Raw genomic sequence first — 22,710 nt, 5'->3', positions numbered from 1 at the left:
CACACACACACACACACACACACACACACACACACACACACACACACACACACACACTACCAAGTGCCTCATCCCGACAAAGTAATTACCAAAATCTCCAGGCAGCTAGGGCTTATACATGTAGGCCATTAATGTTGTAATCGTCTCTGTAGAGCCCCAATGACGACAAAATTAGCAGAAATCTCAGTGTGAGTTCAGCTGCTGTGTGAATCCTTATGAAGCCTTAAAGAACACAAGATCCCAGCTGGAAGGTGTGCACATGGCACTATTACAGAAAATCCAAAGTGTTTCAAGGATAAAGAAAACACAGCTCAACCACGCGAGGACAGTACTCATGAAAATACTGCATGTTAGCAGAGTAAGCAGAGAACTGAATTTAGCAGTGTTATTATGGTGACTGTTCATTTGAAACGCATATTAAAGATTATTCTACTCTTGGTTCAGTATATGAGGGGGTAGCCTAATATGGTCATCTCACTGAAGCTCTGGTTGTGAGTCCAGAAGTCCCACATATATATGGTTCCTCCATTCAGGTGGAAAACGTATTGGAGTGACAGCATTGTGTACATCAAATATCCATCTATCAACCCCTTAGCCGTTCCTAGGCTAGCTGAGAGACATAATCTTTCCAGTGTGTCCTTGATTTACCACGTGGCCTCCTCTCGATTGGATATGGTCAGAACACTTTGCCCTGAAGGCACCCAGGAGGCATCCTAGTCAGATAACCAAGCAACCTTTGCTGGCTCCTCAAACTATGAATTTTGTTTTACAGGCACAAAAATCATAACCAATCGGTATAAGTAGGTGAAGTCCAGTTTAAGATAAATATGCGTTATTTTGAATTGTTAAACATGGAAAGCTACTCTACTAGTGATACACTGGAAATGAGCCTAAGAGGTCCAACTTTCAATGTTATTTTATGTTCTTCCTGACTTACCTGTATTGTCACAATTCGTGGCAGCGGCTGGCGAGTGTTGGCTCCACCTTCAATGGCAATACCCAGGGTGCTGGCAGTCTTTGCCACCCTCACTAGTGTAGCGGTAGGCTCCAAAAGCCCTGGCTGAAATAAGGCAGAGTGAGGAACACGAAATGAAAGGCATATTTATAAATACATTCATAACTTTATAAGATAATCTGCCTTCGATTTGTTGCAATTTGCATGGATTACACTGTACTATACTGTATGTTTGGCTATTTTAATGGAGCAATAGTGAGCTTCCTAATGGTTTCCCTTGTTTATTCTGAATGAGCAATCAATTTAACACCTTCACAAGTCAGAGGACAAAATAAAACACATTTAATTTCCATTTCCATGATGTAGTCATGTTTATGCTGGGTCTTGTACAGTTTCCTTCCATTTATAGGTGTTTATTTCCTTTATAAATGAATCTGAAACATGTTTTTGGGTTTTTATGTCCAGGTTCCAAGATCAGGGTGAGTTAAAGGGATTCAGTGTAGTGGTTAACTTGTATAACATGTATAATTTAAAAAACATTAACTATTAAAAGTTCCAATGTGCTTTGGGCTTGAGTGTACTACAACAATCACTGGATTACTGAATACTTCAGACATCCTGAAAACCTGTTAACCGAGCCATTATTTCTGTTATAAGAGGACTTGGGCCTGGATCCCTGATAAACTCCCAGAGGATCCAAGGAATCAACAATAAAAGTGCTTTAAGAAAAAAAAAAAAAGGAGACAGAGAGGTTGAATCAGAAATAAAACAAAGGTTTAACAAGCTACACTTTCTGCCAAGAACTGAAATAAAAACTACAACAGCTCGTTTTTTTTTAGTAGTAAGGAAAGGGTTACGTTATTAACCCTTTAAGACCTACCATAGAACCAAGTCCGCCAGAGCTTATATTATATTTTTACATGCTGTAGTGCCATTTTTGGGAGCATTTCAAGTTGCTGTACACCAATACAACCATTATAGCCCAGATTGTAATATATGTATGCATTAAGTGCATAGTAATTACATAAATTGCAAAAAAGTGCAATAAACTACAAAAAAAATTGACCTTTTTTTTTTTTTTTTTAACATATATTTGTAGTTAGAGAAATTTAAGAGGCTTATCCCTCAAAACTGTAAATACAAAAAAGTTGCACAAAATAGTTTCCCACCACAGGAAATTTATTTTGAGTGTCTTCATAGTTTTATTTTTGAAATTCACCAATTTTTATATACTGCAGGAAAAACGAAAATAAGTATTATACTGCAAATTTGCAAAAAAAAAAATAGCATATGCATCAAAATAAACTATTTCCAGCAGTGCAATTTGAGTCCTAAGCATCCCAGAAACGACACAGAAAGTCATAAAGTCAAACATAACTTATAAAAACACCAGTATAGCCTTACAAGGCCCTGATGGGTTGTACTGGCTGTGGTTTAACAGCTACAGTTGCTAATATATTTATAATCATGGCTATTAGACAGTAGAACATTCGATTATTAGATTATTATACTATAAATAGACTCATGCAAAATGGCTGAGTAGGGACTTCAGAACTTGTCAGAACAACCGCCCATTTCTTAGATTTCTTCTGAACCAAAGTTGTCCCGTGATAGTTGTCAGTACATTCAAAAGGAACTGTTTATAATTTACAACTTAAAATGACACCCACACTGCTGCCACAGTGTAACTTAGTTTAACACAGTTAACCGAAGCCGTCAGTCACTGAGATGTGCGTGTCAGTGCCTTGTGATGGCTCATAAGAGGCTCAATTACTCCCTTGGTTTCCGCCCCCAAACTGTCAAAAGGTTTGAGTTGAATTTGACAATCAGAATTCAGAATTCAACTTTGAGTGTGTTCCCTGCGACAGCATGTATAGCCAAAGCTCTCAATAAGCAGAAATTCTTATGGGTGTTGTGGCTGCTTTGTTCCCTTGCCTGTTAAGCTTCACAAACATTTGTTAAATTTGTGTGTGCATACTTATATTGTTGGAGTGGCAGAAAATACCTGCATACAGGAGTGTAACCTCTCAGCTACTATAGCCTCACCGACTCATGAGTTCCCCTCAGCACACAGAAGAGGCAGAGACTAGTTCGTGCCATCACCAAACGTCTATTCAGATCTGCCAAACACACTCTGTGCAATGACACTTACCCGGTGGGTAAAGTCCACTCAACTTCACTACAATAACACAGGAACACAGACTTCTGTCCGCTGTGATTCCTTTGTCTCAAACGCCAAGTTCCAGCATCCAGCTGCAGAATAAGTAAGATACTAATCAGTTACCATTTGTAACTGCATCAACTTACTGGGCAATACTCCACTTGCAGTCTCTAAACCACACTCCACTGCTACATGGAGCTACTATTTTTCTCCTGAGCTTGTTTTTAGGAGGCTTGTATAGTGCCATACATATTCCTGGCAATCAACTGGCAATTGGTCATAAAAGGAAAAGTGAGTGTTCCCCAATTAGCTGCTGGCAGTTGATGTGAAATTGGCTACAAAAGCCCAAGTCACAAAAACCTTGAGACCAGTCAGTAACTCCTTGGAAACCATCAGTCGCTAGGGAAAAATGAGTGATCCCTGACTGGTTAGTGACTGGTAGATGGATGTTGCTGTTGCAAGGTGAAATTGGTTGCAAACTGGTTTGTGATGGTGGATTCAAAACCTCCTTACAATTCCTTTGGTTGCTAGCAGATCCTTATTGTTGCCTGTAATTTGCACTGAAGGTCCTGCATTGTCTGCAAACACTCACCAACTGCTTGCTAAGAAAAAGTGAAACTGTGAAGAGTGCAGTACAAACTGGAAATGAACATCAGTAGGCTTCAAAGTAAAAGTTGTGCCTTTTGAAATGTGTTGGTTTCAGCAGTAAGGCATACATTTTACTTTGGAGGTCAATGTGCTCCATTTCTGATTTGGATTATACGAGTGTTTGCAGGCATGTTGGCTTCTTTCATGCAAACGAATGTTTGCAGGCAACCAACACAATCACAAGGATGTTTCCTTTTGGATTTCACACAGCACCAGTTAGCAATCTCCAGCAACCACTTGCCAACCACTCAGGTAGTACAGATTTTTTCCATGTGACCGAAGACCAGCTAAAACAGGTGGCCAAAGGGTTGCTTACAGGCCTGTGTGACTGAGGACTAAGAGATATGCTTATATAATCATCCATACTCATTTTAGCCTTGCGTAAGTGAGGGCTACATCACCTCCAGAGTAAAATATCTAGCCCTTTAAATGCTTGACGTTCTATCTCTCACTTTGTTCCTTTTGTCCGTCTCATATTTTGGATCCAACACGTCTTTTCCCAAAACCTTTATCAAAACCTGTTTGTTTTACTCTTGGATTAAGAAAACCAGTCTATGAGTGACCTTTCTGACATAAAGGAGTGTGTAGTAGGGATGTGGTTTGGAAGAGATGGATGTGGGACATCCATTAATCAACTCTCTCTTTTATGCAGTAGCATGCTGGAACTTGGAGACAATGACAATCTAGAGCTTCTTAGTGAAAACCTTAAGCAAAACAATTCCCTACACCACTGACATACTTCAATAGCCCAGAGAATATTATTGCTTGGTGCCAATGAAAGGAAGTTGTGAATGCTATTACCCAGGACAACATCAGATACTCATCTATCTTAGAACATGAACGGAAGACCCACAAAAACATGTTTCAGCATTTTAAAACTGGCAAGAGAGAAATATCCAGTTACGTGATCAGTGGTTTACTCTATTTTCTTGAATGAATTCAAGCCATACTTATATACTTACTCAGGTAACTGCCCCACAGTTCTGCTTTCTGCTGTCTTTTGTTTGACATAAAGATGAGAAGACTTAAAAATGCCTTCCTTAAGTTTATTAAGGGCAAGATTTTATGAGCACATAACTCCACTCTTTTCTGCAACCACTTGCCTGACACTCAGGAACAAGCTGAAGATAACATTTTTGCTTCTTGGTAGTAAAAAGGCAGCTTTTTTTATGTTACACAATCTCTTTGGATGCTGAATTTATCAGCTCTCTCTCCATAAACAATCAGACTACTCCCATCCTTGCTTGTTATTCCTTCCATCAATCATTAAGAACCAGAGAGGGATTTGTGAATTTCATTAGGCTACAGCGCAGTCAGTGATTAAACAAATGATGGAGCATGTGACTCGATGAATGACATGGGTAAGAAATAAACAAATGAGTGAGACAAAGGAAACAATCTGCATGAGCAAACAGAGGGAGGAGAGAAAAGATCAAGGTTAGGATTAAGAACAGACTCTCGAGGAGGATTAGCAATTAAGTGCATACACACACACACACACACACACACTTGTACTTCTCTGCTTGTGAGGACCCACTCTGTCCTTGGACGGACATTCATTTCTTAACACATAAATCCTTAACTACAAGCCGAATACAGTTCTGACCCATTTCCCCTGAACCTGAGCCCTTTGATGAAGTGAGGATCCAAGAAAATCTGTCCACTTTTCATATTTATTTTCAAAAAAATGTCTTTACTTTCCCACAAGGTTACCAAAAATGCCCTTGAGTTTAAAATACCAAAGATATAGCTTTCAAAACTGCTTCTAAAAAAGACCCACAGTTTAAAAAAAGGTATTTTTCAGATTTCCAAAACAGCTGTTGTTCAAGAACATCCCCACCTTGGAGAAATGTTATTTAATATTGAAATGTGACCTTAAAAGTCCAAAAATGCCCTTTAATTTCTAAATGTGGCCATTTAATAATAAAGCCTTTTTCCTATTTTGTAGGATAGAGGTGCTTGAAGAATGAAATTGTCCCATGGAGTTGTATCACACATTAGCTGTTGTTTAATCAGGACAATGTATGAATAGTGGAGGTACTAGTCTGGTGGATTTGTCTCTAGCTCCTCGGCATAATGAGTAGTTGCTCTTGCATGATTTACCTTGACCAAACGGCACAGAGTAATTCCACTAGTGAGAATGTGCCTTTGATAATGTCTGAGGTGCAAGTGTGAAAACGACTCGCGAATGTCATTCTTAAACCATAATCTGGTCCTCACAAAGAGAGAAATACAAGAGTACTCATGGCTAAATTCTACATGTCTAATTTCCTGAAGTTTGAGCGTTAATTCAATCTTCCATGCATGTTTAGCTTTGAGCTGCACTGAAGAACCCCCCTCACCGGTTTGGAGGGGTTGTCCCCCCCGCCTCCCTCCTGGGTGTCTCGGGGGAGGTGTGTGCGTGAGGAATGGGAGCTACTTTCTTTCCTGACGTGTCCTGACTCAGCTATGTCCACCCCGCTGTCCTCACTGAGGGTTTGGCCACTGTCTGACAGCTGAGACAGGGTGCCACCTGAGGGGAAGCAGGCACACATTAAGTCAGGGAATCTAAACATAGCATGCATTTTTTTGACCTCTAAACCATTAAAATTCAAAGTGTGTATATAGCTCACTGAAGTAGAACATGGTATCAAATAAAGGGAAGTTTTTTAGGTAAAGATGTTATTAAGCAAAAAAACCAATTTTTTGATGTCTTTTGGAAAATCATCTTATTTGATGCCAAATTAAAAGCTTGTTTAGATTAGTGATGTTTGCATACAGTATGAGTAATTTCCAATCTTCTGGGTATTTGCTCAATTAAGCTCATTAAGCCCAAGCAAACACATATTTAGAAAGATTATACACCGAACATTTTTCACCCTCCTTTATATCTGACACTGCATATTTAATAATAATTAGCAAATCTGAGAATTTGAACAGTATCAGTAAATGTGTTCAAACGTCAGCACGTTTAATTCTGTCAATTCTGTATCCAAAGCACAGTTTCATAACCTGCTGACCAGGATCCCACTGACTGAAAGGATTACAATTGCAGCAAACTGCCCATGTGAATGATGCATCAGTCGTTTAATTCATAGATGTTAGATTAGATCACACAGGGTTAGGAAATCCCAAGACATTAAATATTGTCCCTAAATGCAAAGCACAATCTTTTAATTTGAGTTTGTCTGTAGTGCTTAAATTATCAGCTCCAAGTATTGGAACCGATTAATTCGTGCAAATAATTTTTCATTTTATTTTGGAATATTTTATAGATAAATACCCAGTCACTTAAATTGAATTGTTAACAGATTAATTTTAAAACAAATCTGTAACCATATGTATCAAATTCTTTTAAAAACAAACAAACTTCATCCTCGATTTATTTCATTGTTTGGTTCATAGACTGTATATAAAAGACGGCTCTACCTTTCAGGTCTGAAAACTGAGAGGCTTTAAACCTGCATTCTCCCTAATGGTCAGCAGGGGGTAACTGCTTTGGATGCGTTTCCCTGTGACCTGAGTAAACACTTTTTCAATGAAGGTATAGTCTAAAATGCCAGTTTAAGTTCAGACTAAAGACGAAATGTTTATTTTAGTAAATTACGGTCTTCAACCACAAAGCTAAATATGACTGGGTAAAACAAATGATATCAAACCCCTCAGCTAGAAAGAAAATCTTCCTCATATTAAAAGGCAAAGTAAAAACTTTTGAAAAGCTTTGAGGATCATTTTTAGGTTTGCATCTAACATAAGGTCAGTTTAGAATTTGTTCTTTTACTCTTCATACTCTTCACATGTACCTTTGTTTTATTTTCTTTTTGTTTTTAATGGTATCAAAAAGGCTAAGATTAAGGTAAAAAAAAGAAGAAGCGTGCATTGGTTTCTCATTCGGATCTATCTCTCAAAAACACCATAATGGAGACAGTGAAACACTTGACTTTAAAATAGGACCAAACGTAAAGGTCACTTGGGCTGTTACCCATCTTTTCTATACAGCGCACGATTTTCAACATATCAGATCTGTAGCTCTGTATTTCATACCTCGAGCTTGGGGAAGTGGCCGCACCTCATTGACATCAGGTTCTGCGTTGGGCCTGTGAACCTCCACTGTAACAAACTGCTGTTTAGACCCAGGAGAGGAGGTGGGGGAGGATTTGGTCTTGGACGCTGGCTTAAGGGACAGAGAAGGGGGCGGAGGAGGGGCAGGGAGTGGAGGAGGAGGTGGAGGTGAAGGGGACGGGGCAGCGGGTTTAGTGCCTCTGCTGGGCGACTGCACCCTGGGGAAAGGGCCAATGTTGTGCTGAGTGACTGTGGACAACTGAGCGGATGTTGTTTTCTGTTTCTTGGCCAATGCAGAGGGCTCTCTCTTTCTGATAGCTGCGTATTCTTGAGACGGGTCCCTCTGGCGTTCTCGTTTGTGGTGTAAAGAGGGTGAGGCAGGAGCGTGTCCTGGCTCGTTGCCGTGGTTCTTAGAGGCTGTGGCTGTAAAGTACAAGCCTGAGTGTGAGGATTCGGAAGAGGGGCACTTGTTGAGCGGATCTCTTCTACTTGGGCCCCTCTGCACCCCTGGTGGGGGCGGAGGCTTGAAGGAGGGAGGGGACTCGGCTGTGGCGGACTGAACATCATCCTGAAGTGAGAGGATATATTCATCATCATTGATTAGGGGTGTAACAAAATATTGTAGCATAATGTGCTGTGATTAAAAATGTAACCATGTGATTGATGGAGCTGAAACTCGCAAATCAGATCAGTTCTGCGTCTGGAAAGGTTCAACTTTTGTCTGTAGTCATTAAACACCAGAGGATGCAGCGACACTGTCAAATGGGTAGTGCGCCAATATTTTGAAATTTGTTTTTTAGACAATTTGACAGAAGAATTGTTATATGATCTGTTTATGTGTAAGTCTATAATATGCAGGGTCGGTCAGTGTACCTATATTTAGATTTATGGTGATATTATATGTAATTTTGTTTTTCTTTGTCAGGAGTTTGAGACTGCTGAAATGGACTTTCTTTTTCTGCTTATTGAAAAAAAATTCACTACACACCTGAATGATTGGAAGGTCCCTTTAAAAAAAACAAACCAAAAACCTTTGTTGAACCAACTATGCATAACTCCTGCACAGTGTCTTGCAGACTGCCGAAATATTTATTGGATTATCATATTTTGGGCTTTTTTCAGTGTTGTTAAAATGTAATTTTCCCTCTCCCCCCTGGAGGAAATTGGTAAAGCTTTTGGTAAATTAGATTACATTTTCAATCCATATTTATTCTGATAAGTTGCTTGGGAAACTCACAAACTGTGAGAACAAAGTTATAATAGCAGTTAAACAAGATGTATCCAAAATTATTATCCTTCCTTATATATTTTTTTCACCTTAAAAACACGGCCAGACGATGAGGTTAGCATATGTAGAAATAAACCCAGTGGCACAAGGCTGCATGCTTTAGTCCTAAAAGCTCAGTTTCCAATTACTTTTTCCCCCCAACATAGTTTTTTAATGGCTTTAATGTATACAGTTTCAGTGAAACTAATGAGCATTTTCAATTTTGCTAAACTGTTATAATTCTCATCACTTTTGCAACCTGCTTTTATGATTTGAAAGCAGTTAACGACAACCACACATTGATTTCTAAGCACCTATAATTTTACTCATGTATCCTTCATTCTGATATATTAGTAACACTCAGTGCATACATCAAAGTACAAATTTTAGTGTGAAAAAAAAGAAAAAGATATTTTTTTGTAGTTTTAAAGATTGTTTTTGAATGCTCTCCTTTGATTCTTGGGCAATGCTGAGAGTTCTCTCGCCAGGGACAGGAACGGGTGCTCACAAGTACTGTGTCCTGTTTGCAGAAACCAGGCGAGGGGCAACCAATCAGAGAAAGGTGCATTTAAACCAAGAGTAAACTTAAAGGGGCAGGATCTACACACTGTACTTCAGACAGTAGATTTTTGTTTAACTGCTTCTAGTGGAGTCCATCACTGAACAGAACATAATAGGTCCCCTTTAAGATGAGTTCATATTGTTTTCTTGTCATTCACGCCATTTTTTTTTTCACTCACTCCCTTGCATTCACATATTAGACACACAATCAACAACTCCCACCAGCTTCACCACCAATTCTTGTTGAATTGAAGTCATTTAACTTGGTGGTTTGATGCTGCTGGGATCCTGGGTTTACAGGTAAGAGTGCTCAAACAAAAACTCAACAGTGGAATGAACAACACTGTGTGACACGAGTGCTTTGCCAGCATGTGGAGCGAGACATAAAATGAGTGTAAAAAAATGGTTTAAAAAAACAAAAGGTATGATTTGAGCAGCAGGTAGCCTTGGGTGATAGCAGGCTGAAAGCTTTCTCCTTAACCTCACTCTTTTATCCTTCTGCAGACAATAAACAAACGAGCCCCCTGATATGTCTATAACTTTGGAAACTGGGGTTGCCATGGTATCTTTTTTAACACAATAGCGCAACAACATGGCTAGCTCAGGTAGGGAGCGAATTGGACAAATGGCACAAAGTGCTGAGTCTAATCTCTTCTTTCTACACTACAACAAAAAAGGACAGAGTGTGCACAGGCTCTTACTTTTACAAAGCTCTACCTCTGTTTCTTTTTGTTTTCGTGAAGTGCAAACACTTATCATCAGTATAAAATTCAAACCCTGCAGGTCACCATGTCTAAAGCATCTCTATCCAGCCTCCACACACAAACACACATCTTTTTCTACCTGTTTTTCTCCCACACCTACTCACTGCTCCCTTGTGCAGTATCCATCTTTATCAGGCTAAAGCAGGGGCTATGCCTGCCTGTCTGCCAAGCTCACCAGAGAGATGTCGGTCAGCAGCATGTTCAGGCTCTCTGGGGGATCCTCCTCATTACTCTCCACAACGCTGTCATTCTGGGAAAAGCAGGACAGAAGCAGAGGAAGAGGATCGGAAGATGGAAAGGTGAAAGAGAAAGAATGGGATGGTGAAAACGGAGACCAAAGACAGAAACAAGGGGTGTTTGAGTTTGATTCAAGTGAAAGTGAGAAAGCTTCTGAACAGATGTTAAACACAGATGTCTATTTATCCCAAAACAAAGCCGAACTGGGTTTGGCGAATGTTCCTCATCTCCTAGAAAAGGGAAAGACGTCATTTCTGTTCGCATTTGCTTGCCAGTCTCAGAGGATGGCAAGCAAATAGGACACGCACATACACAACCACACTCACTGCATAATGTCTTCTTTCATAAGCAAAACACACATGCTGCGAAATCGATAAAGAACCATCAGCTCAGTTCAAAGCAGGATTTGCAGGCTCAGTCCCACTGGCGTGGTAGAGAGGAGGTAATTTGCAGAAGATCTGTGAGCGATTCCAGAGCAGAGGAACTGAGTTCAGAGAATTGCTGCCCTTCATTTAACTCTGACACTAAACCAAAACAAAAGCCCCATCAATTTGGCTTAATTACCCCTCCTTGCCGCATGTGGAGCACTTACGGCCAATTTATTTATCATAAGAGTCGATCGACTTTCTACGCGGAGAGATGCAATTTTACACTGTAAGCAGTCAGAGCCTGCTGCATCCGTATGTACAGTTTGTATGATTATGCTTAGCCACAGTTACAATGCACAGCAGAAACATTACAGTAGGTACAAATGCAGGAAATACTGGGATGTTTGTCGCCTGGGAAGACTGCTGATTCTCCAGTTTTAAAACCTAAGCAGTTATGCAAGTTATACCATTCGTGCTGGTGTAATGTCTGCAACCCACTGCTTTATATGTTGATATTCCTGATCATCTCTTCCTGCTTGACAAACTGCGAGCCAATATTGGTACTACATGCAATCTCAGTCTTAAAATCTTGCATTTTCATTACATTACACTGAAAGGCTACACACTGTTCCCTGATCAATAGGGATGTAATGGTCAATGTCATAATACTGTGATAGCAAAAGTATCAATGGCGTTGAGAAATGTGACACTATAAAACAATATGTTTAACAGGCAAAAGACTAGTAGTCTGAATTCAGCCTAAGTGAAGTAAGGCAAAAGAAAGTGAGATCTACAGAAACCTAATGAATCCTTCCATCATCCTGCTGCACTCCTGCAGAACAGTGAAAACGGCAGATGCTGGTGTTTTGAGGGCACGGATGTAGGAGAGAGATGGTTATGGAACTGTCTGCAGCCGACATTGGAGATGCTCATGACATCAAGACTGTGTATCAGCTTTTATAAAGTCTCTCATGCACACATGATATAATGGAGCATTGCACAGTGCGATGAGGACTCAAAGACCAACACGTAAGTAATGTTGTACTGAACGACTTTGCAGAGTTTGTAAGAGACAAACCTGGTCCTGTTTTAATTGTTCATTGTCCAGGTGTACAGCCAGTAGGTCGTTTTACTTTTACTGGAGGTTGTTGTTTCAAATTGACTTGACTTCTTTGTTTCTTATGCTTGCCATCTTTCATAACATGAATGATATTATATGGAAGGTGGTACTAGCTAGCCAGATCTCTTAAAGGAATGTAAAGACACAGCACCTTGTCCAGTGGTGTGTCTGAAACCTGCTATCTAGCAACATCACACACTAATTTTGTTTTGTCATGATCACAGGTGTATACAGGTCAGTAGTAGGAAATACTTTTAGTGCCTGGTGTAGCTCACTGTCCTCATAAGTGTCAACTTGATGGAACAGAGAGAAAAACAGGAAAAGCCATGCTGGACTTCTTGTTGTCTAGCCTCATCATAAGGCCTCACTCACACTAGAGTGGAAAAAAGAGAAGAACCTCAGTGTTGCCAGGAAAAACCTGTGGTTGGTGAGTGATTGCACTGAATGTTTTAGCTGTCTCAGACTGATTACATGTACAGTCGTGGCCAAAAGTTTTGACAATTACATAAATATTGGAAATTGGAAAAGTTGCTGCTTAAGTTTGTATAATAGCAATTTGCATATACTCCAGAATGTTATGACGAGTGATCAGATGAATTGCATAATCTTTCTTTGCCATGAAAATTAACTTAATCCCATTGCTGTCATCAAAGGACCTGCTGAGATCATTTCAGTAATCGTCTTGTTAACTCAGATGAGAATTTTGACGAGCACAAGGCTGGAGATCATTATGTCAGGCTGATTGGGTTAGAATAGCACACCTGACATGTTAAAAGGAGGGTGATGCTTGAAATCATTGTTCTTCCACTGTTAACCATGGTGACCTGCAAAGAAACGCGTGCAGCCATTATTGCGTTGCATAAAAATGGCTTTACAGGCAAGGATATCGTGGCTACTAAGATTGCACCTAAATCAACAATTTATAGGATCATCAAGAACTTCAAGGAAAGAGGTTCAATTTTTGTTAAGAAGGCTTCAGGGCGTCTAAAAAATTCCAGCAAGCGCCAGGATCGTCTCCTAAAGAGGATTCAGCTGCGGGATCGGAGTGCCACAAGTGCAGAGCTTGCTCGGCAATGGCAGCAGGCAGGTGTGAGCGAAGACTGTTGGAAGATGGCCTGGTGTCAAGAAGGGCAGCAAAGAAGCCACTTCTCTCCAAAAAAACCATTAGGGACAGATTGATCCTCTGCAGAAAGTATGGTGAATGGACTGCTGAGGACTGGGGCAAAGTCATATTCTCAGATGAAGCCTCTTTCCGATTGTTTGGGGCATCTGGAAAAAAGCTTGTCTGGAGAAGAAAAGGTGAGCATGACCATCAGTCGTGTGTCATGCCAACAGTAAAGCATCCTGAGACCGTTCACGTGTGGGGTTGCTTCTCATCCAAGGGAGTGGGCTCACTCACAATTTTGCCCAAAAACACAGCCATGAATAAAGAATGGTACCAAAACACCCTCCAACAGCAACTTCTTCCAACAATCCAACAACAGTTTGGTGAAGAACAATGCATTTTCCCGCACGATGGCTCGGGGAACAAAACGTTGATATTTTGGGTCCATGGCCTGGAAACTCCCCAGACTTAATCCCATTGAGAACTTGTGGTCAATCCTCGAGAGGTGGGTGGACAAACAAAAACCCACTAATGCTGACAAACTCCAAGAAGTGATTATGGCAGAATGGGTTGCTATCAGTCAGTATTTGGCCCAGAAGCTGATTGAGAGCATGCCCAGTCGAATTGCAGAGGTCCTGAAAAAGAAGGGCCAACACTGCAAATACTGACTCTTTGCATAAATGTCATGTAATTGTCGATAAAAGGCTTTGAAACGTATGAAGTGCTTGTTATTATATTTCACTACATCACAGAAACAACTGAGACAAAGATCTAACAGCAGTTTAGCAGCAAACTTTGTGAAAACTAATATTTGTGTCATTCTCAAAACTTTTGGCCACGACTGTAGTTGCGGTGACCAGCTGGTTGAGGTTGAGGGTGCTGACACACTAAGAGTATATTCATTAACACACAGATGGCTTGGGATCAGATGGTAAATAAAGTTTTGTTTTCTTCTACACTTCAGCTGTTACACGCAAATCCCAAGTTCGTCTGGAGAAAGAGTTTGTGACAAAACAGCTCTATCTAAACCAAATAATAATCCCTGCGCTTCACCTGTGTCTCAGTTCTCAGGTCCACACACAGACCCCATCAACTTCTAACAGAAGAGTTTCATAAACATACCAATTCTTCTTCAGCCTCCCCTCGTTCATTTGAACTGCCACACTGTTTTCACAGAGAGAAACCTGCACTTATACTATATTACTTTCTGATTATGTGTCCTTATTTTTGAGCCCCCTACTTGCACTGCTCTCGGTAGAATGTTGGTCATTACTGAAATAAACTAACTCTTTCCTTTTGTTTATAAATTTATAATTTATAAATCTAACCCATGGATTCAGCCCAGTCTTTGGCTGAGAGAGTCCACCTGATGTGTGGATTCTGTGCAGCCCTATTAGAGATTTATCACAGATAATCAAAGTATTGTGGAATACAGATTGCATGTAAGTGCCAACTTAACCTTGTTCAATCGAAAACTGAAAGACTGGAGTGTTTTCTTCTGACTTCCCAAACTGAAGAAATGACTTGAAAAGCAGCTTCCAGATGAACAGAATCAGCTTTCTGGCCGTGGTCTCCAACCATTGTTTTCCTTAGTGTGACTGTAGCCTACGGCAGCATGTTTTTTTTTCTATTAGGAATTTACAACATCCTGTATAATGTGTAACAATGATCAACTGTGCACAGCACCTATTTTCATTCCCAGCCAGATGATGCCCCTACATTGTTCAGCTCTTACCATAATCAAGCTTTTATTGTGTAGCCTAAATCTAGCATGATGTTCTATCTTCAAAAGGAAACATAATACAGTCTGGTCCTGTCCATCCACAAATCCATTTTTTTGCAACTTATTCAGGTCCAAGTTGGTGGAGCAAGACTCTAAGCAGACATACCAGGACCCCATTTCTCCCCAGCCAGCTTCCTAAGCTCTAATGTGTGAATAGGAGGCAGGATATCCTGCTTGTATCCACAAACCAATGGTAATATTTTAATGTTTAAAATGTAAATAATGTTTAGTTAGAGTGTTCAGACTAGGTCCACGAGGTTCACGTGAGGGTAAGGGTGGGGGTTTGGCAGTTAGTTGTAGGGTAGAAGTTAAGAAGTCAATGAGTATCCACACTATTATAAAAACATGTGAGCATCAGAGGGTGTGCATTTGTATTCACTTGAGTATACCATGCTTTGGCTCTAGTTCAGAAATCTACTGTTTTTATTCTCCCAAACCCACCCAGTCACCCATGGGCCCAAAACAGCACCACAAGACACACACATAGATGCAAGGTAAGAATGCAGACCACCACGCACACACCCAGTATCTGTCACACATGTAAATGTTGCTTCTCAGAGGGGAAAGTATAAAGGCAGGCAAAACCCATCCTGGGCATCTGAATGAGAAGGACTGTTTGGTGAATAAATCTGCAGACAGTCGACAGCTTATCTCCGCTGTCAGCTTAGAAACTGTGTGTATGTGTGTGCAGGTTTGCGTGTTCGTGCGTGCAACCACTTATCTTTATCCAGCCAAAGACCAAGATGCTGACACACTCACTACATGCTTACATATTTGTGTTTGAGTTGCTGGCATCTGTAGTGGGATCTACTGTAAATTGAACTGTGCAAAAAGCTTCCTGGTAAACTAGAGCTGTGATTAAAATTATGCAGACAGGCTCATTGTCCCTTATCACAAGTACATTGTGATCAATAACAAGGATAAAATCAAGGAATCTGGTATATTCCATTGCAGGGTGTCTCAGAATGGCTAAATCCAAAGTTTTAGTCTTTGCCCGAGAAAAGCAGCCTTTAACTACTTGGCAGGAACAGCAATTTCCCATGTGGAGCGGCTGCAGTATACTATAGAAAATATTAGGCTCATTAGGTTAGTGTCATATAATAAATGCAATGTAATGACCATTGTCATTGTTGCCTTTTGGTAATAACACTGCAGAGAAAAATGAGGGGATGTAATATTTGCTGAAAATTCTTAATAGAATTCCTTCAGAGGAAATAGACCTGGTGATAGTTTGTTGAACTTTTGTCTTAGTGACAGGAATCTCATTGAGACTGAAGCTGAGGGCAAAACAGCAACCGCCATTGGGTGGAAAACGAAGCCAGTGAGGACATGACAAAAACTATAGGAACTGACTCGTATTTAAAGCCTCAAGTGGCAATTAGAGGAACTAAAAACTGTTAAAAAGAGTTATACATATTCTGATTGTGAAGTTTATGGTTAATGCTAAGCACCATTACAGTCAAGCTCACTTTGAGTGACAAGTACGTGCATACGCAGGAAGATGTAGATTGGTGTAGCCACTGTGGGGTCACCCACCTGCACTTTAGTTTTGTGAGTTAGTGTTTCTGACTTTCTGAAACCAAAACTGAACATAATTAGACAAGCAGGTGATATTATAAACAGTATAAAAGTTGAATGGAGCCTCTGATTTTGAAAAGTAAAGTCAGCTATGACTGGCAAGTCATTAGCCAATAAACTCCAAAACAGGATTCTGAAACCAGTAGGTGACATCATGGCAGCTACGGCCATAATTTATACTGTCTGTGATTTAATTAATGCTACAAAGTTTGGCTGTCAGGTAATTCTTTGAAAAATACTTCAAAGGCACCGAAACCCACAAAAACAGTCAAGATGTCCAGTGAGACCTAGCAGCCAGCAATCAGGTACAGCGACCTGTGTGGGGACACGTGTGACACAGTCACTGTTTCATCCCCAGTGACTTCGCTCATTGGCGAAGTACATGTGATCAACACTAACATATACATTCAGAATCTTAACAACTGCCACATTTTACAAAATGAACTTTATGAACTTTAAACTGGTGGTTGGTCTTGTGATTGTAGTTATGGCAACCAACTGGTCCCCCAAAGGCTGAGTGTGCAACACCATCAGCCTCTGGGAAACTATTACTACTACTACTACTTTTCATTGCAAGGCAGTTGCTGCGGTTGCCCAGTGGGAGTCAACCAACCTTCAAAAACATGGTCTGACTAAGTGCAATCGCTCGAGTTACCAAGTACCTATATCGTTTTATCAGTTAAATCAGGATCCTGCAGCAACTATGTCACTACTGGTGGAGCAATTTTTGAATTTATCTTTCAAATCAATGAGACTCTGAAATTAGGTAGTTAATGTGAATTTCTGTGTGTGGCAACAGATTTGATGACTTATTGCCATATAGTCATAGATTGCTCTAACTGTAACTGTCAAGATGTTCCTATTCAATTGCAGACTGATAGCAGAGTGACTCCAACTTATTGATATTTTATCTCCATCTTAAAACACTAAATGTGCTTTGAACACAGCAACCAGAAGCTTGCTGATAGCTACCAATAAGTTTGGTCATGTTGTGGTGTGAAACAATTGTTTTGCCTATTGTGACTGTAGCATTAGCCAGCTTTAGTTGATAACTTATCACCTGTAACAGTTTACATATGGGACCTTGTGGCTCAATAATGCCAAGAAGTTGATGGCGAAATTGGGACATATCAGCTTAAAAATGTCAGTCGTGGATATCATTTTATATAATATCCAGAGCAGTTGGTGCTTACACCCTTTCGACATTTCTTGTTCAAATTAAGGAAAGAAAGAAAAAGGCAAGAAGGAAGAAAAGCACTGCAAACCATTTAAAAACACCACAAACCAAGGTGAGAGCTGGAACGCATGCATGTCTGTCTGCCTACGGAGGAACTTAACTCGAGTGTGTATTCTGTATGTGTGGGTCTGTGATGGAAAGCATTCATCATTTTCAGCAGTAATTCCTACCTCCATAATATCTATCAGCCACAGCAGCCTCTCCTACAGAGGGAGAGAGGGAGGGAAGGTTTTTAGGGGTGAGATGGAAGTGAGGGGGTTATCAAGGTGGAAGAAAAACGCAGCCTATCAAATATCAGCAAAAAGACTTTGTAATCTCAGAAGGTAGGCAGCGAAACATATCACTGTTCAGCCAACAAAGTCCACACCAGAAGAGTATCTATTCTGCAGTAGAAACTGTAATAATCCACGGAGACATATCACACTACCATCTCTGTCTTTCACACTAAGCCAAGAGAGACAGAGGAGTGAGCAGACGGCCAAACAGGAAAGGAAGCAATTGCAATACAAACAGTCAGACAGCAAGGCGAACTAGGAAAAAAGGAAATACTCCAATCCATCCATCATATTATATGCAGCAGACTAGACTGCTGCTTTGCCCTCAAAGTGTCAGAAATAAATAGTAATAGCAGCAGGTTCAAAATTACTGTAAGTATTTTTTAAGGAAATAAATTAATTTAAATGTTTTAATGTTGTTTTCTATTGTAAACGTTCATCTTAGTTAAGAGTACCCACTAATTAAGTAGAATCACATAATCATTCCACTAGTAAGCACTACTTACCCGTGCAGAGCTGAGGGTGGTGTTGGTCATGAAGCTGGCTGAAGATGATGTCAGAGTGTCTGGATATGACACCATGGACAGGGAGTCTGGCTGCAGGGCTGAGGCGCCAGCTGCCCCCTGTCGAGCTTTAAGGGCCTGAATTTCCCGTCGAAGGACCAGCCCATCAAAACGCTCCAGGTCCTGTGGCGCAACCAGGCCTCGTACTTCAGACAGCAAGGAGAACTGAGGGGAGGAAAGTACAGAGAAGGAGAAACAAGGAGACAGAGTGATTTGACAGACTCTGTTGGGCGACTGATCTTTAATTAGGAGTAAATCCTTTTTTTTTTTTCTAATGGTAATGCTATCATCTGGAAAATGTTAGAACAACAGTGTCACTGTTCACAGTGAAGTTAGTTTTACATCACCACGGACGAACAAGAGGTCAACTGAGAAAGAAGCCCCTGCTCCACGATCAAAGCCAAGTCCCTTTTTGGAAAAATACTTGTAGTCAGATAAGACAAAGGTTGAGGTTTTTGGCCACAGTGATAAGAAGTATGTTTAGGGAAGAAAAGGTGAGGCTTTTAAACCTATACTGTTAAACATGCTGTTGGATGCAACTTGCTGAGGAACAATTAACCAAATATTACTGGGGGTGTTCACAAGTTGAAGTAAGTGAATTTATTTATATCGGGCTCTTTAAGATACAAATCAGAAGTTACTTAAAACCAACCAACAAACCAACCAACCACAAAACAAACACCCCTCCCCCCCAAAAACCCAACAAAATCCCCTTACCAAAATAACAAAACCACCAGGATTTCAGAGATAAAAATAAAGATAAAAAACCAAAAGAAAAAATAATATCCAAATCCAGAACAAGTCCGCTGATCTTACAGATTGTAGATTGGAGTGTTTTGAAAGAGTGGAGGCCATGACACTTTAGTCCAGATTTAGGGGTGGATATAGAGCCCACATTAGATGACTTGAGGGTCCCGCTTGAGAGTCATATATGGGTGCAAAAGTTTGCTGATGTGATTCACCATTCAAAGACTTAAAGGTGAACTCCAGAAGCTTGAAAGAATTCTGAATAATGGGAGCAAGTACAGTGAGACTGGCACAGGTGTGAGGTGAGAGTGCTTCGAGGATCTGGTAAGGAGCTTTGCAGCTGCGTTTGATCCAGGGAGGCTTTACTGAACAGGTGAAGACTGAGTTACAATAGTTCTGGTGAGAGAAAATGAAAGCATGGATAGAATGAGCATGAACCTGTAGGTTTTGATGTACTGATATTTCTCATCCACTTCCCCAGTAAATACCACTCTCAGGGAGTAGTGAGTGAACCCAGTCCTCACAATAACTGTAGTATTTAAAAATGAAACACTGACTTTGTGCTCACAGCATCATGCAAAAGTCTTTTATTTATAATTTATGAGAAAATAGGTCCACCAATTTATTTAAATACGCAAAAATATGGAAAACAGAGTTCATACAAATCTAATAAGGCTGAAAGTCAATATTTTATATGACCAACCAATCTCTTAGGCAAGCTTTCTTGTAAATTCTTTTAGTAGTTTTCAGGAATAGTTCTCCAGGCGTCTCGTCAGCAGACACTCACTGTTGCACCTCTCTCCTGACCTCTTATGTACTTATTGATGACAATTTGAGCCAAATATTTCAAATTTGGATCCATTATTCCTGCTGCTGCTAATTTTTAGTCCAGTTTTTTTGTAATTTGACACATCTCACATTTTCCTCCTGTTTCCTTCCTTAAGAATGGCTTCTTGATGAGGTCACTCTCAAATTATTAGATTTTTGTGACAGGCTGATATTAAAAATTGAAAGATTTATTTAAAATTTAAAATTGGTTCTTTGGTAATTGTCTGTTATTTGAAGACAAAACACTGATTAATCTCTTCACTTAGGTGCATTTTTCATCTGTGAACAGTGTGTAAGTGGCTTAACTAAAAACAAACAAACAAAAAAACCCCACAAATAAAAGGCTCAGGTAGAAAGATGGGACTGACAATGAGTGAAAAAGCAGTTTACACTGAAAGACCACTTTAAAAATTACAAGGAAAATTTTGATTTCTTGAAAGCAAAATATAAAAAGCAAGGGACAGCTCAAGACTTTTTGCACAGAACTGTACAATACATATAAATTATACATGATAATATTGTAAGTCATGCCACAGTGGTTCTTTTTCTGTGGTTATAGTTATACAGTTACACGGAAAAGGGACAGAACACACAATAAACAAACCCAACGAGTTTTCCTGATATTTTGCTCCTAGACAGTAACAAGTATGTTTTCCTTGATAACACACTCGCTGTATAACTGTGTAGTAAAAATCTGATATTGTAACTAGCCCTAGACTGAACTATTTGAATAATACATTATTTTGATGTAGAGAACCAAAATAAAATTAAACCGTGTATCATCATAACTCTACAGATGCAACCATATACCAGCAGACCATATTTTCTTTCTACTTTAGCTGATCTAGCAGCAACACTCCTGTCATTAACCTGTAATTGTGTTTACGTTTTTGGTGATGCAATGAATATAAAATAATTAAATTTGCAGCTGAGCAGACTGGTAATGACTGCCGGTCAACAGAGTATTTGTGAGCAAATTGCATTCCCATTTTACTGTCTGAACTGGCAAATATGTAAATGAGAACAACTGTGTTGTGAATATGACTTTGTTAAGGTGCAGTAAGTCATAGCAGAGAGCAGAGAAAGGCCAAACACAATCAGACAGGTGGTCTCCTTCCCTTATTCCCTCCCTTTATCTCCTGCTTCTTTCTCTCTAACCACAAACATAATTTGGTTTGTTTAAACAAAGTCAGAAACAAATAAAATGCGCCACTGAGTTTTAGGTTAATTGCTAATAATGAATGGCATTAATCTACGCTCTTAAGTGAGCTGCATCAGCGGCTCTGATAAAAATAGATCCAATGCCTAAGGATAGCAGAGTGGACAAAAGAGCTGGGAATGAGTCACTCCATATGTGCAGTCAGTCGACAACACAGACTGTCTACAATGGCATCAGATCAGCTGCAGTAACCATGGTGAAGCTGGAGCACTATCCAGTCCTGGGCACATTCTCCAGTTAGATGAAAAGTACGTAGTGCCTGAGGTATTTGGCTTCATGTGAAAAACTGTGTCAGATACAGAGAATTATGTTAAAACATTTCCTGCGTGAAAATGAAATGAGGGATTTTTCAGTGTTAGGTTTACCTGTGAAAAACAACCAACACAGGCTGGTTTTTGAAATTACTGTAAATTGTGTGTGTGTGTTTTTTTCATTTGTGGGTTTTTTGGGTACATTTTACACATTATACTGAGAAAACTAAGTGCACTAAGATGGAGCTTCTTTATTTATACATTAGCTTTATTTTGTGCTCACTTTGGCTCATTGAAGTTGAATAAAATCTAGTTTTCTAAATTATTTTTTTAAATGAAATTGCTTTTTTGGTGTACTTGCTCGTACAGTATCTCTAAATACATTAATGCCATTTGCACAGGCTTTCTGTCGGCCCATGATACTGCAGTGTACTTAAGAAATTGGAAATAAAATGTCTTTGATTTATCGTGTTTTTTTTATAAGGTGAACTTCTGCAGACTATGAGAAAATCACAACACTTTTAAGAGCTGGGGAGGAAGGAAAAATAAAACAAGCATAAATCTCAGAAGAGCTAAGAAAACTTCAATCCCACACAGAGACTTTACAGGAGAACACAGGCAGAAAATGTATTCTCTTTTGATCTTTCTCTTTACTTTGTCAGACTCACACAAGCCTCCTCATAGATTACCTTTGCGTGCGTGTTCAGCAGCTCAAACAGCGCCATGACCAGCTGCTCCACTCCTATGTGTCCGTCCCGGTACTCCTCCACGTAGTAGACCATGGTCTGTCGCTCCGCCTCTGTCAGCAGGTGGCGTGCCTGCTCCTCCAGCATGGCTCGGGATTGATTCACTAGACTGGACAGGGTTACCTGTGAGCCTGCCACACCCTTATAAAAGCCAGACTAGATAAAAGAAAAGAGACAAATGATTGACAAAGGCAATCAGGACTTGTATTATTTTATTTTTAAAATTGATTTTGATGTCTTGTTTATTTATTTTGGT

At 39.9% G+C, this 22,710-nt stretch overlaps 1 protein-coding gene across 1 annotated transcript in view; it reads right to left on the bottom strand.

The window, feature by feature from the left end:
• Positions 1-22,710, bottom strand: part of whrna (whirlin a) — a 212,872-nt gene that overhangs the window by 6,996 nt on the left and 183,166 nt on the right. Inside the window, exons 6-11 of the mRNA XM_005725582.1 lie at positions 22,398-22,610; positions 18,607-18,828; positions 10,573-10,647; positions 7,788-8,373; positions 6,107-6,276; positions 938-1,060 (exon numbers count right to left, since the gene is read on the bottom strand). Coding sequence (XP_005725639.1) covers positions 938-1,060; positions 6,107-6,276; positions 7,788-8,373; positions 10,573-10,647; positions 18,607-18,828; positions 22,398-22,610 — 1,389 coding nt within the window. The remainder of the gene's footprint in view (positions 1-937; positions 1,061-6,106; positions 6,277-7,787; positions 8,374-10,572; positions 10,648-18,606; positions 18,829-22,397; positions 22,611-22,710) is intronic.

Source organism: Pundamilia nyererei, unplaced genomic scaffold (assembly GCF_000239375.1).
Source record: "Pundamilia nyererei isolate P.nyererei 1_Seehausen unplaced genomic scaffold, PunNye1.0 scaffold00016, whole genome shotgun sequence".
NCBI lineage: Eukaryota > Metazoa > Chordata > Actinopteri > Cichliformes > Cichlidae > Pundamilia > Pundamilia nyererei.
Note: the sequence above shows the minus strand (reverse complement) of the source record. Positions and strands in the feature narration are given on the sequence as shown.